This window comes from Microcaecilia unicolor, chromosome 2 (genome assembly GCF_901765095.1).
Source record: "Microcaecilia unicolor chromosome 2, aMicUni1.1, whole genome shotgun sequence".
Classification (NCBI taxonomy): Eukaryota; Metazoa; Chordata; class Amphibia; order Gymnophiona; family Siphonopidae; genus Microcaecilia; species Microcaecilia unicolor.
The window spans coordinates 222053461-222068359 of NC_044032.1; the positions used below are offsets into that span (position 1 = coordinate 222053461).

The window sequence follows — 14899 nt, forward strand, 5'->3', positions numbered from 1 at the left end:
ATGATTAAATATTTTGACACCCACCAGACAGGACTTAACAAGGATCTGGATTTTCTAGCCCATTATAAACCATGAAATTTCACTGCTTTGTCACCCTCTGATCACCATGCATATCTCCCTGTACCCCATCCTCCCAATCCTCTCTGTTTCTCACCCTCATCCTTTCAGACTGTCACTGAAACACTTTGATGTTTCACTTAGATATGCTGTTACTTATCAAAATTTGCTTATTTCTGATCTGACAAGGGCTACCTTCGAAAGCTAAGCAAAAAATGTATTAAGTTAGTCCAATAAAAAAGGTACCATTTTATTTTATTTTCTCTGTTTTATTTTATTCTATTTCTATTGACTGGCAAAAAAAAAAAACAATACAGAGCTTGTTCTCTGTACAACTCTGTCAAAACTTAACCAATTTCAATTTGATTTTGGATATATGATCCTGAATACCTTGATTACAAGGAATTTCTATGGCCATTCTCAGTGGACAAATTTAGTAAACTGTACGAGCCCCCCCCCCCCCCCCCCCCCCGGCAAATAGCAGGGCTGGCTAAAGACAATCTATGATCTCCTTCTCTTAGTCCTAGGTAAGGCTGCCTAGCAAGATTTAATCTGCACATCTTGAGATCTAAATCTGATCAGACTGCTGATTAAGGCTTCAGGGTAGAAGTTTAAACACTTTTTTAATTTTACTGGCCAGAGGACAGGGTTTGTACAACTTTCATATCCTTTCAAAACATTGATTATGTAGAGGATCCTCCCGAGTACGGGATTAGTCATTCATCAAGCAGTAGAGCAGAGCTGCCTTTCAACCTGAAGGTCCCAGGTTCAAGGATGGCTTTCGCATGATAAAGGATAAAGGGTCATGGATTTGATATACTGCCTTTCTGTGGTATAACCAAAGCAGTTTACACATATTATATGCAGGTACTTTCTCTGTCCCTATTTGGGCTCACAGTCTAAGTTTTGTATCTGGGGCAATGGTAAGTGATTTGCCCATGGAGGAACTGCACTGGGAATCAACCCGAGTTCCCCAGCCCACTGCATTAACCATTAGGCTACTCCTAGATATTAACACTGGGGGGGGCTGTAACCCACAGAATGAGGCTCCTAGTATTTGCTTTGAATTTAGATTTTTTGCCACCCATGAGTACAAAAGACACATGAATCACTTCCCAGGTGAAAGGTTGAGAACCACTACTACAAGCCTCCACAACTGCTCTTCTTTCCCACTGACACATCTTTCTTCTAAAGGGGAAGCATAAAAGGGAGGAAGAGGAACCAGAGAGCAGAAATGTGATGCAGTGTCCTTTTGCAACCTGTCCTTGGACGCTATGCCCCCCCCCCCCCTCCACCATGGCCTGAGGAAGGGTAGGAGAAAATGAAACCCTGAACAGAGATGATGGAGGAAGAGCAGGAACATGGAAAGAAAAAAAAAAGTTTAACATTTTTCTCCTTAAATTCTAAACTTTTGTGCTGGTGCCTAAGATTTTTTAACCTTTGCTCGCCAGTATTAAATAAAAAAAAAGTTGAAATAAGTCATGAAATCTACTTTATTTGCTCATGACATCTGCAGCTTACAGAAAAGCAGGTGTGAGGCATGGTGAAACCCCTTAACTTCCCACATCTGGCAATCTGCAATGGGGAAAAGATAGATCCAAGGATGTTAGAAAGCTGTACCAAAACAACAAGGACCAGACTGTCAGCAGCAGGCAGCTTTAAATGTAGCCAAGATGTTTGACATAGCAGGAATGACTTCACCCGCAGCTGACTGCTGTCTACAGCCCCACAGAGTGAAATTCCAGCATAGGTCTGCACCACTGACAAGTTTCATATTTCTGCCAAGTTGTAGGAAAGCAAAGTAAACTTCTGGTTTGACCAGTGCATACTGTAGTAGCTGAATAAATTACAGCTGCTGCACCCTGTATACAGCTTTCAAATTTTAATAGACATACAAAAAGTGGGCAACTCTCAGGTTTTGGGCTCCTCGGCTTTATAGATAACTTCCTCATTGGTCAGGAGCAGCCCGTTCAACAGCCAGTGATGCAAGAGTTGCATAGATAATGCTAGGTTGATTAGTGTTACTTAGTTCAAACAGTACTAAGAAGTAAAGGTATAAAGTGAGAACCAAATGGCAGTTTTGTATAAGTAGCTCTCATTTGATAAGGTTTAATTTTACTGGCTATAGAATAAGAGTCTGTTTTATAATAGAAGGTTATCAATAGAAATCAAACAAAATAAAACATGGAAAAGAAAATAAGATGATACCTTTTTTATTGGACATAACTTAATACATTTCTTGATTAGCTTTCGAAGGTTGCCCTTCTTCGTCAGATCGGAAATTAGCAATTTCCGATCTGACGAAGAAGGGCAACCTTCGAAAGCTAATCAAGAAATGTATTAAGTTATGTCCAATAAAAAAGGTATCATCTTATTTTCTTTTCCATGTTATATTTTGTTTGATTTCTATTGATAACCTTAAAAGTGGACTAACACAGCTACCACACTCCTCTACTTATAATAGAAGGTGAAATTTGGCCTTACGTGCTAAATTCCTTTCCTTGAATCCTGCCAGACCAGTCCAGATGTGAGGGTTATGTCCTCCTACCAGCAGATGGAGGCAGAGAACTAATGCTATCCAACACTTGCAGCCATGGTATATGTGGTGCAGCTGGACCAGATAGCACATGGTACAATATCTTAGACTGGTGCAGTAGGATAGGATTAGGTCCAGGGCATCAGCCTCCAAGAAGGGCCCTGGTGATCTGTAGGAGGTATCAAGAGGTGTAGGAAGGGTCTCTGCTACTTCTGTGGGCCACCAAGTTGCAGGGCCTGAGTTAGCCATGCCTTCCCTTATCTTGGGTTTCCCCCCTCACCTATCCCTGGGTGTGGGGAGAGTTCCTCAGGGCATCAGCTGGCATTCACAGTGAGTAATCAAAAACAAAAGTGGTAATAGAAGCAGCTCAGCGGATAGAAGAGCTCTCCAGGACGGGTGATATCCTGACCACTGTTACAGATCAATAGCAGATCACAACAGACGATGCGAAGAAAGTGAGAGTCATTCCTTCTGTCCACACTGTGATGGCAATGCTGCCACAGAGTCCCCTGCTGAAGAAGCTTTGGATCTAGCAGTGTCAGGTCTCCTACCTGCAGCCTCAGGATGTGCCTCTGAGTCAGCTGAGCATGTAGTTGCCACTGCTAGAGCTACACCACAGGGGATGGCAACTGATAGGCAACAGTCCATACTGCCCAGCAGCATGTCATCCCTTTTAGAAGCTATGAACTCCCCCTTGATCTCGCAAATACAAGCAGCCTTCAGGAGCTGCCTATCACCTGTGACAACTAAGCTGTCTCTATCCATACATTAAGAAATTGCGAGAAACTGGCTCAATTGATTTCCAGTCAGGAAGTGGCAGGACCCAATCAGTTTGCCCTCAAGAAAGCATTGTTGAAGAACCAGATAGTGAAGTGACACTGTTAGGCGAGGTGGCTGGCCTGAGTGTTGGCTTACTGCAAATTTATTCAGGATGATATATCCCAAATTTTATTGAAATTGGTCAATTTTTGACAGAATTATGCAGAAAACAAGCTTTGTAGTGTAGAAGGAACATTTTCAAAGAAGCCTGAAGTTTGAAGCCATGCAAATCATCTGGCAATAATGGAAGAAACCAAACCTTTAGAACAGGTATTAAACACATCACACACAAGTGTATAATGTGGGTTCCATGTCCATCTGCCTCAGAGACGAGGGCCGCCAGTTCTGACTGACGGGATAGCAAAGCTGAAAATACTTGCCTGTTACCCCTCGTCAGTCAGAACTGGTGGTCCTTGTCGCTGAGGCAGATGGACAAGGAACCCACATTATACACTTGTTTGGTTTGGTTTCTTCCATCATTGCCAGATGATTTGCATTGCTACAATACTTGCACTCTGAAAGATTTGTGGATCATTGTCAGAGGTACTCGTGAAATCCATGTCTAATGCACCTACCTGATTTAAGTCATCTCATTTTAAAAAAGGCCCCATTTACTCACTCCTGGTAAAATAGAATATTATTATGCTATTTTACAGCCTAAGCATTTACCATGGGATTCACAAATTAGTGAACCCTACAGTCATTCTTAATTTTAGTTTTTGCACAGCTCCAACCAGAATATTGCACGTTTCCGGCTACATAAATGAAAATATAAAAGCCTGGGCCCATGATAGGGCATAATAGCACCCCTCAGCCTCAATCCTTTAAAAATATATTTTGCTGGCACCAAGTGCCCTCCCCCTCCCAGATCCTTCTAACAAATGGCTGCTGTCCCCCCCAAGTCCTCATACCACACACCCATTCTCCCTGGCAGTCTAGTGAGGACAGAAATGATCCTCCTCTTGCCTGACAGCGGTCTCTTCTAAATAGCCCCACCAGAGCCCCTACTGGTAATCTCATGATTCTAGCACTAAGGGTTAGGCTATCAAATAAGGGAACTGTCAGGTGTTTTGGGCAACAAGAGTGGTGACTTGTTGTTGGGGGTTTTTTTTGTTTTTTTTTTCAAAATATTTTATTAGTTTTCCAAGTATAACAATAACAAGAGACAGTAAAGGAGGGGAATGTGGAACTAAAAAGAAATATAGAGGGTCGGAGAGAAAGTGCCTGTGCATTTACAGTATAAGTCTCAAACATTGGGCCAACATTATGTCTGAATAGAGTGAAGATAGTTTTCCACTGGTGACCAGGTTTTTCTTACGGAGCCTGTCGTTCGAAATTTCTCTGCCATTACAAACTCAAATTTCTGATGCTGTAGAACTGTATTCCACCAAAAGTGAACGTTCAATAGCTGTGCAGATTTCCAGTTTTGTATGATTTGTCTTTGGGCAATGGTAAGGAGAATGTCCAGTAATTTTGTTTGTGATATTGACAGGTCAAAGGGTTTAGAGACAGATTTAAACATTACAATGAAGTATGACAGGTGAGGTCATCTTCGGTAACTCTTGTTTAAAAAAAGAAAAAAAAAACTACACTATTGCAATGGGCCGTATTGTGGATTGCTGAATATTATAACATTGTCTTCAACTGCTACAGTTGATGATGTAGGAAGTGAGCTAAGATCATGTTACACCTTTGCTAAGGTCTTACCACTGCCTGGCAGTTGAATTTAGAGTGAAATTTAAGCTTCTTTGTTTAGTTTTCAGAGTTTTAATTGAGAAGGGGGCAGAGAAAATGTTTCACTCCTGCTTGCGCTTCCCAGCTCTGTATGATCTCTCAATGGCACTGCAGGAATCAAAGGAAATGAGGGGAGAGGGAACCATCTTGTCAAACACCAGACTATCTAGACAGAGGCCCTGTATTTCATTACTGTGTCTGGCCCTGCTCCATATGTTCCCTTACGTTGTGCTGTTCTATTTTGTATTTGCTAGGATGTAACCTGCATTGAGCTTCTGTGTGTGGAGGGGAGAAATTAGTATATGAGAGCAAACAGATAATCGAATCTGGCAGAGAAGCTGTGTCCTTACATGCCAAAGAGATCTCTTCAGTCTTCACAGCATCAATTGCTGCAAGTACTGTATCCGACAGCATTAAGTTACCACATACAAGGAAGCGTGCCTTCTTTATAGATTTGTGACAAAAAAAAAAGAATTGTCAGAAGATCAAGGGCTGGTTGGTTGGCCAGGCCTTTCCTGTTAATTGATCCCATGATTAGATTGGTAGGTTAGTTGACTACAGCATTGCTGGCTCTCTCAGGGGACCTTTTACAAACCCGCACTAGTGTTTTTAGCTTGTGGAAAAAATCAGCTGGCGGTAAATGCTGAGATGCCCATAGGAATATAACGAGCCTCTTAGCGTTTACTGCCAGCTGATTTTTACCGCAAGCTAAAAACACTAGTGTGGCTTTGTAAAAGACCCCCTCAGTTAGGTATACCTGTGTTGTTAACAGTCAAGTATATTCAGTTGGTATGGATTTGAGCAGGAGAAATGGTTTAATGAATAGCATTTCATATTACAGGTAAATATCTGTTTATATGTGTCTGTGGGTGTGTGTGTGTGGGGGGGGGGGGGGGGGGGGGGGTAATCTGGTTTATAACTATTTCACATTTATCTGTGCCATTCCCTATTTTAGGTCCATCACCTTCCCCTTCTGTAAACACCAAGCAAAAACTTATTTAAGGTTTCAGCCTTTGCTGGTTTTCTTCAAAAATTCCTCTTTTTCCCCTTCATTTTGCCTATTCCTCCCATGGTTCTTACAGCTCTTCCTTACAAAACTGGAGATATGGCAACATTTCCTCTTCCATTTTGCTCTTCTAACCTCTCTCCCTACCTCCCTTTATTTTTCCTAATAACACTGCACATCCTCCTCTGCCTCTATGTTTTTTTTCTACTTTTAATACAGGGGTGTAGCATTGGAGTTTTAGGGGGCCAGGGGTGGCTTGAAGAGCAATGCATTTCCTCTCCTCTCCCCCCCACCCCCTTCCCCGCTGCATTCCTTACCTTTTGCTGGCGAGGATGCTCAATGCCCAACAGCTGATGAGATCCGCTGTCAGAACTGCCCCAGTAGGGAAGAAGTCAGCGGCCTCTCTTCCTACCACCAACATCAGCGCTCCTTGCACATGGTCAGTTCATGCGCAAACTGAGCATGCAGGAGGAGTGCTGATGTTGGAAGCAGGAAGGCAGGTTGCCAACTTCTTCCCTACTGGGGCAGTTCTGACAGTGGATCTCATCAGCTGTTAGGGATTGGGTATCCCCACCAGCCAGTCAAAGGGTACTCCAGTTTTGGAGAGAGTCTGAGCCAAAGGGGGCTGGGACCAGGACCCCAAAGGTCCACCCTGTTTGCCCCCTCCCCCCCACCCCACTGCTATATCCATTAGCATCTTTTCTTTGGTTAGACTGTCTTACACAAGATAGATCATCATTTTAATTCTCCCTTTTACTGTTGACCAAGTTCATCCTTTAGCTCTAGACTGCCTATTAGAGGCTCCTCAATGTTATCCTTCATCATCTTAAAGTTAAGTCTCCTTATGTCCGGAATCCTTGCAGTAGTATGATTCAGTGCAAGTTGGACTTTATACTGAACCATACAGCAAGTTATCACTGTCTCCATTAATCATTCATATCCAGCTAGCATCCCTTTAGATCAGAGGTGGGCAACCTGCGGCTCACCACTGAATTTTATACGGCCTGCGAGACCATGGGAATTATACACAGAATACGACCCACACAAATGTTATGGTTTTGTTGTTACTGGAACTGTTGAAGGATACAACGGGAAAAGACTTGCTTGACAGTTTTAGCAACTACCTGGAAATAATTTATGTTCATTCAGCCATCACATTGAGTTTTATTGGCAGTGAATTATGTGATGCATTTGTTAAGTTTCTGCGTGTGGCTCAACAGGGATAATACTGACATTCATGAGACCCTCTATGTATAAAGGTTGCCCACCCCTGCTTTAGATACACTTGTCCACTAGGTGCTCAAGCAATGCCTCTTGTATGGAATCTGGGACTTTTTCGCTGCCAGTTGATATTTCTGTACAAGACCTGCCTCGAGGTGCCACCCAGGCAAGGATAAGAACTGTACATGCATGCAAACTGATACATACCTTTAGCAAGATCTCACTGGAGCACAGTTCAACCAGGTTCAATTTAAAACAGAAAGTGAATCATGGGCAAGAAAGACACATACTTAAAACCAGATGACTCAAATATGCTCCTGCCCTGCTCAGGAGACGTGTTCATACAAAACTCAAAAGAAAGATATTACACAGCTCATGAAAGAAATCCTGAGTCTCCAAATATTTAGCACTTTCACAGAGGCAGTCTGTAAAACTAAATGAAAGAAGGTGCGAAAAATACTGCAGGTTACAAATGTAAGGTCCAAAATGTAGCTCCAAAATTAACTGGTGAATTATGTTAAGTTTCTAATCAAGAGCAGAGAGAACGAAAATACACCACACCTTTTCTACTACCCAAGTCTGCCAAGAGAAGCAGAATAAATATTTCCAGATTTGTAGATAGAACTGTAGAATTCAATATAAGTTGCTCACAGGCTCTTTATACTCATAAGCTTTTTATGCATTTAAAAACAAAAGGAGAAAAAAGACCTTCGGTGTTCAAATGAACTTGTCACTAACGTACTTTCAGCACTCAATGGGCCATTATATCATCATTGGCCAAAAACCTCCTAAAGTATTTTTGCACTTTTTTTAACTTCAAAATTTGACTTTGTGCTCATACATATACAGAATCAAAATAAACTCCCTAATTTCCTTGGGAATTACTTCAGGAACAAAATAAGATGGCTTCATGTTCAAAGCCATTTATCCAGGCAGCAGATGCTGTTACTTGGATAAGTGGCACGGACTGGGTCATCCTTTGATTTTCAGCTGAATTATTCAGATAACACTGCTGAGAACCACTGCAGGCCACTAAGGCACTGGAGAGGTCAGAGGGCAGTCCCTGGAGCTATCCAGTTAGCGGCAATATTCAGTCTGCTCCAGTAGCGTAGCTACGGGGGGCCTTAGGGGTCTGGGCCCCACCAAATTGGATCCAGGGCCCCTGGTTTGGCTGGTGAGGGTCCCCAACCCCCGCCAGCTGAAGTCTTTCTCCAGCGCTGTTCTCTGTGCATTGCCCTACCCTGCTTCCTCTCACGTCGTGTGCATGCTCAGTTTCACTAAAACCGAGCATGCACACGAAGTGAGGGGAAGCAGAACAGGCAATGCACAGAGAACAATACTGGAGAAAGGCTTCATTTTGCAGGGAATGGGGACTCCCGCCAACCAAGGTATATGGGGTTGCAGCAGGGAGGCAGGCCAAACTGTACCCCCCCCCCTACACACTTTGTGCTCCAGACCCCCATACGGCAGTCTGCAGATCGCCTCCCTTCGGGCCTTCCCTCCCTGTGTCCCGCCCTCGTCTGACATAACTTGCATGAGGGCGGGAAACAGGGAGGGAAGGCCCGAAGGGAGGCGATCTGCAGACTGCCGCTGCTGCACTTCTTTCACACAGAGCGAGGTCGAGGTGAGGCACTATGATTTGAATTCAGGGGGGCCCGGCCTGGTGGTGGACGGAGGGGGGCGGGTGGAGGGGACTGCGGCGCCGGGCCCCCCTTGGAGGCCCGGGGAATTTTGTCCGCCCTGCCCCCCCCCCCCCCCTCTCGGCGGCCCTGACTCAATCACACCTGAATCCAGATATTCAGCGTTGAATATCCAGATTTATTTAACTAAAAGTAGCCAGTGTTTAAAAATAAACACTGACTGCAGGGAGACAGTTCCACAGTCTTACTATAGATTTCCACTTATGTGTTTTGATTTCTTTCCACTATGGTGCCTGGCCACAATGATGTCCACTTTTTCTGATAGACAACATACCAAAGGCGTTGATTAAAAACCAGATATGCAGCAGCTAATAACATAAATAACGCAGAAAACAGCAGCAAATACACTGAGATGTCAACCCCGAGGCACTGTCCTGGAAATGCCTCCAGTGTGCCACTGAGCTCAGGCCTTACTTGTTTTCATTGCTGGCATCATACCGAGGCATGGGATCAAAGTCATCGCCGTTGACATCGAAGCTGGCTTGTGAATCCTAAAACCGTAATGAGAGAAAAAGAACCATGGAATCTCATTAATTAGCCATTGCCTGGTGTGGCTCATGCATTCTTAAACAGGTTTCTACATGCAAATAATTAGGTTAACTAACATTCCTGCCGTTTTGCGAGGACTTTGCACCCAATTAGAAAGAGATGATCTACTCACAGAAATGTTTTTTTTGTTTCTTTTTAAATTTTAGAAGTCATCTTTTTTAATGAAGAAATTAAAGACACTGCAAGTGTTTTTAGATAACTAAATGATGTCTGACCTAGAGAATGACATGGGGACAAAGTTTGCCCCCATCCCCGCGGTTCTGTCTCCATCACCGCCCGTCCCTGCTGGCCCTGTCTCCGTCTCCACCCATCCCCATGGGCCATGTCTCTGTCCCCGTGGGCCATGTCTCCATCCCCACTCTGTCACCGCAGGTTCTGTCCCCATCTGCAGAAGCCTCAAACACTTTATATTTAAATCTTTTTATTAAAGTAGAAAAAGGAACAATATTCAGTGCAACTGTTGTTTATAAATCACAAATAGAAAGCAATACAATGAGCAACTATAATAACCCCCCTCAGAACCACCCTCTACCCTTTCTGTGAAGAAACAAGTGTGTTTTAAGCCTGTAAAACATATTGGATGAATAAGTCATCAACAATCTCAGGATTCAGTCTAGCTCTCCTGTCTTCCATAGTCCTTCCTGCAATAGAAGATGTCTTCTTAGAAGATGTGCTGGTAGCAAGAATGTACAGGATCCCCCATGCAAATGTTACTAGTTATGGCCAGCGCATTTGCTTCTTTATCCAAAAAATCTAAATATCATCGTCTGCATCACTCAAACATAAATAACAGTCCAGTTCATTAACAGGCTTCAAAGTATAAAATGACATGGGGGGAAAGTATGCCCCTGTCCCCACAGGCTCTGTCCCCGTCCCCGCTCCATCCCTATGGGATCTGTCCCCGTCCTGTCCCTGCAGACTCTGTCTCTTTGGGCTGTCCTTATCCCCATCCCTGCAGTTACCGTGGGTCCTCATCCACGTGTCATTCTCCAGTCTGACCCACTATAACAGTGGCCTTCTCTAATTTTTAAGTTAGGGCCAATATGGATACAAATGAGCTGAAGGAAAGCTATCTTCCTATAAGGGGCCGCAACACTGCTGACCAGTGTGTGTCAATGATATCCATCTCTTGCAGCCTGTTTTCAAACTTTTCATTGGTGATATTCTCAAGGAGATGTGCATTTCTATATGCATTCTCTTTACCTCATGAGAAACACCTTATCGTTCAAGCATGTGGTTCTTCCTACTATCAACTTCCCTCTTTTTGTCCTGAGCTTGGGTAGAAAGACAAAATAGCGGGAAAAAAAAACCCAGAATGAAGATGGGGGCTGCCCCAGAGGTCTCCAGGGGCCACCATTGGCCCCCGGGCCTTGCATTGAAGAAAACTGCACTATACGGTTGCTGAAATATCTGCTCCAGCCCTTATAACTACCAGTCATCTGCAGCCATGCCATTGGTAGTACAGAAGCGTTGCAACTGCTTTGACAGTTTTCTGGGAACACTTACAGGTTGCTGCATATTCATGGAAGGTTTAACAGGGTGGCCCTACAGAGGGATGCAGCTTTTTCACCTGGCATCGCTGCATAGAAACCACCTGTCTGCAACCTGTGCAGACAGGCAGACTCTATGCCACAATGCTTGATGGAATTCCTAAGATCTAAATGGCATATTGTTTTCAAACAAAAACATACATACAGATTTTATTTCAAACAGGTAGTTGATTGACATCTGTGAACTTATTCAAAATTTCATTTGTGTTTTGAATCTGTAAAGTGCTAAGCCTCAGTGCCTGGGGGAGGGGGAGGGGTGCCCTTTGTTAACATTATCCAATAAGAGAGAGATGTCAGAATATGACAATTTAGATGTGCATTTTTTAAACAAAATACAGCATACTTGGTATTGCACTCCAGTGCTGATCAATGTTGGTTTTGTTAACTTGTACCTTGCAGTTAAGGTTGAGTAAAGGTAAGGCTTAATCTGTGCCAGAATGGAGCAGAATGGCATTCTATAATTTATTTGGGCTGAGGAAATGACATCACCACCCATGACTTCCTCCCCACCCCTCCCCTCCCAGTCAGGCTTCTCTCCATTTTGCTCCTTCTCTAATGTGGGATGCCATCCCTTCCTCCCTCCCTCTCCCAACTCCCACACCTTTTCAAAGCAGTCTTCATGTTTTAGACGTTGCTGACAGCAAGCACATTGGAACCTTCTGTCTGATGTAACTTCCTGCTTCCTAATAGGCAGGAAAGTCAGACAGAAGACTCCGATGTCGGCAGGAGCAGCGCATTGTGAATCACTGCTCTCTGCTGGCAACCTCCAAAACAAGACAACAGCTTTGAAAAGGTATGGGGGGGGGGGGTGGAGGGATGCCACTGCACATTAGAGAAGGAGCAAAAAGGAGAGAAGCCTGAACACGGGGAGGGAAAGAGAGAAGAAATGCAGGACTGATGGTGCATGGAAGGAGGTAAAGGAGAAAAGATGGTGTAAAGGAAGCTAATCATACATCCGATCAGCTAAGCAGAATGAACAGACTGAAGAACAAGTACAGAGCTCTTATGTGCTGGTGAGGCTACACATGCTCAGAGATTTTTCTTGTATGCTCTGAGTCTTAAGGTGCTATTCCAGCCTTGGATTTATCAGCTTGTGTGGCTAATTCACTCTGCTTGCCAATGGAGAACTACAAAATTCCAGATGTAAGATAAACTAACCAAAAGGGTGGGAAGGAGAGAAACTGGACCAATGGTAGGGGGGGGGGGGGGGGGTTAGAGGAAGGGAGGGAGGGAAGAAGGAAAAATGCTGTACCAATGGTGGGCAAGGGGCCAGAAGAAGGGAAAGAAAAATGCTGTACCAATGGTGGGAGAGGGGCTGGAGGGAGAGAGGGAAAAGGAAAAGTGAGGTGAGAGGGGCTGGAGAGAGGGAAAAGGGAAAATGCTGTACCAATGGTCGGGGGGGGGGGGGGCTAGAGGAAGAGAGAAGGGAAAATCCTGTACCAATGGTGAGTGTGGGTGGGCTGGAGAATGAGCAAAGCTGGACCAATGGTGAGTGGAGTGGGGAGAAGGAGCAAAGCTGGACCAGTGGTTGGTTGGTTGGTGGGTGGTGGATAAAAGAGAAGTAAAAGGTGGGTGGGGGAGGGGAGAAAGAAAAAAGCTAGACCAGTGGTTAGTAGGTGGGTGGGGGGAGACAAACACCTGGACCAATGGGTGGGGTGGAGGAGGTGGAGAAGGTGAAATATTGGACCGCTGGTGCAGAAGTGAGGAGAAATGATGGCCAGGGAGAAGAGGGTATATAATGGGGACAAGGGGAGGGAAGAAACAGCATAAGTGAGAAAGAATGGGGGATGCTCACTATTGGGGAAGAGGTAAAGAATGGGAGAGAGGGAGGAGGGAATGGAGAGAGGAGGAGAAGATGCTGACTATGAGAGGAAGGAGAAGAAAGGGATAGAGAGGGGAATGCTGGCTATGGGGTGGGGGAGGAGAAGCTACACTATTGGTTAGAAAGGAGAGAAACTGCGCTATAGGGTTAGGGAATGAAGAGGGGACAACGAGATGACAGACAACAAATGTTAGAATGGGGGAGGGAAAAAGTTTGGCTATAAGACTATGGGGGTGAAAAGGAGAGAGACGAGATGCTGAGATGCTCTACAGATGTGGAGGATGGGGAAATACTGAACAGCCAATACAAAAAACATTTGAGGTCAGCTGATTAAAAATTTAAGGTGGGAGATGCCATGACGGGTTGTCAAGGAGATGAGTGAGAGGAGAGTGGCAAGTACAGAAGGTAAAAATGTGGTAATTGGGAGTGACAGAAGGGAATGGGTGAATGGGGAAGGAATGAGATCAGAAATGGGACAGCTAGGGACTGACAGGAGGAGATGGAAAGTTGATAAAATATATGAAAAGTAAAAAGGAGGAGTTGGAGAACTGGAGGATGAGAAAGGGTGAAATTTGAATGGACAGAGGGGCAGGAAAGAGCTAAAAGGGAAAGATAAATATGTTATGTGAGATAATAGAAGAAGACAGGAGGAGCGAAGAGAAAGGACAAAGAGAGAAAGTTGGAAGAAGACAGGAAAACAGAAGAGAGAAACTCACTGGGACCAAGATGACTGGATAAATAAAATGCCCAGACAACAAAGATAAGAGAAAAGGTGTTTTTATTCTGAATTTACAAACTGGAATATGCTAGTTTTGGGGAATGTGGATTGCGGATATCTTTGTGTTGTGTTCAATACAACAGTAAATGAATTTGTTTTTATTTTTCTAGCGTTGAGTGCTGAGTTTTGACTTCTTGGGGTTACCAATTCAATTTTTGTTTTCATATTTCTATTTCTAATTGGTGAGCTCTATTTGATGAAAGTCTATGCATAGGTGCCAACATTCAAAATGATATGGGAGCCAGAGAATACTAATAACCCCTACCTGGACATAATAAAGGAGCTTTCTCAATATTAGGGGTGTTCAGCACCCACTGGATCCACAGATCTGGCTCCTATGTGGTTGTGTTTTACCTGTAACCGAGGTGCGGTTTGTTTTTTGCATATAGTTTGTGTAGATATATATAGGAATCCCACATGTTCTGTTGGACCAGTAGTAGGTGTATTGGTGTTGTATGGCACATTGTGATATTTGTAGTGTTGCCTATTCATAGGTAGATTTCTTGCTATTTGAATCTTAGGAATTACTGCTACTGTTGTATGTCGGGTTTGCTACATGTATGGTGAGTTGGAATTTTTTTCAGGTTTTGTATTTCAGTGTGCTTGGTAGTGGATAGATTTATGTTGCTGTTGCTCAGATGACATGAGAATCAGAATATGTTTTGTATGATGACTTCCAAGGAGAAATATCCTACTTGCTGGGAAGAGGTTGGATTCTTGTGGATACAGAGCATGTTTACATTTAACTCATAAGAACTATACTATGTCAGACCAAAGGTCTTTGGAAATGTAAGCATTCCTATGCCTCAACCCAGCTACTCTGCACTGCAATGGCAAAAGGAAGCAAGTGCTTCAGTAAAAATAGACACTTGCTTCCTTTTGCCATTGCAAGGCAGTACTTCTTCATGCAACCTGGCTGGCAAAAATTTCTAAGGAGAACACTATGGTATAAAATGTGTAAATGATGAGAAAAACACTGATTAGCCCAAGATTTTGTTGATGATGTTGCAAATTTGTACTACTGTGGGAGATATTAATAACATTTTTAAAATTAATTATATTAATTTTCCAAGTATATGTACATACCAGCTTCCTTTTAATCTATAAATGAAGTATTATTGTGTGTA

The 14899-nt window shown here is 43.6% G+C and overlaps 1 protein-coding gene across 2 annotated transcripts in view; it reads right to left on the reverse strand.

Annotated features, from left to right (window-relative positions):
* PCSK5 (proprotein convertase subtilisin/kexin type 5) overlaps nt 1–14899 on the reverse strand; it is a 739798-nt gene that overhangs the window by 492650 nt on the left and 232249 nt on the right. For both annotated transcript variants that reach the window (XM_030193725.1, XM_030193726.1), the window contains exon 5: nt 9488–9564. In XM_030193725.1, the coding sequence (XP_030049585.1) occupies nt 9488–9564 (77 nt within the window). The remainder of the gene's footprint in view (nt 1–9487; nt 9565–14899) is intronic.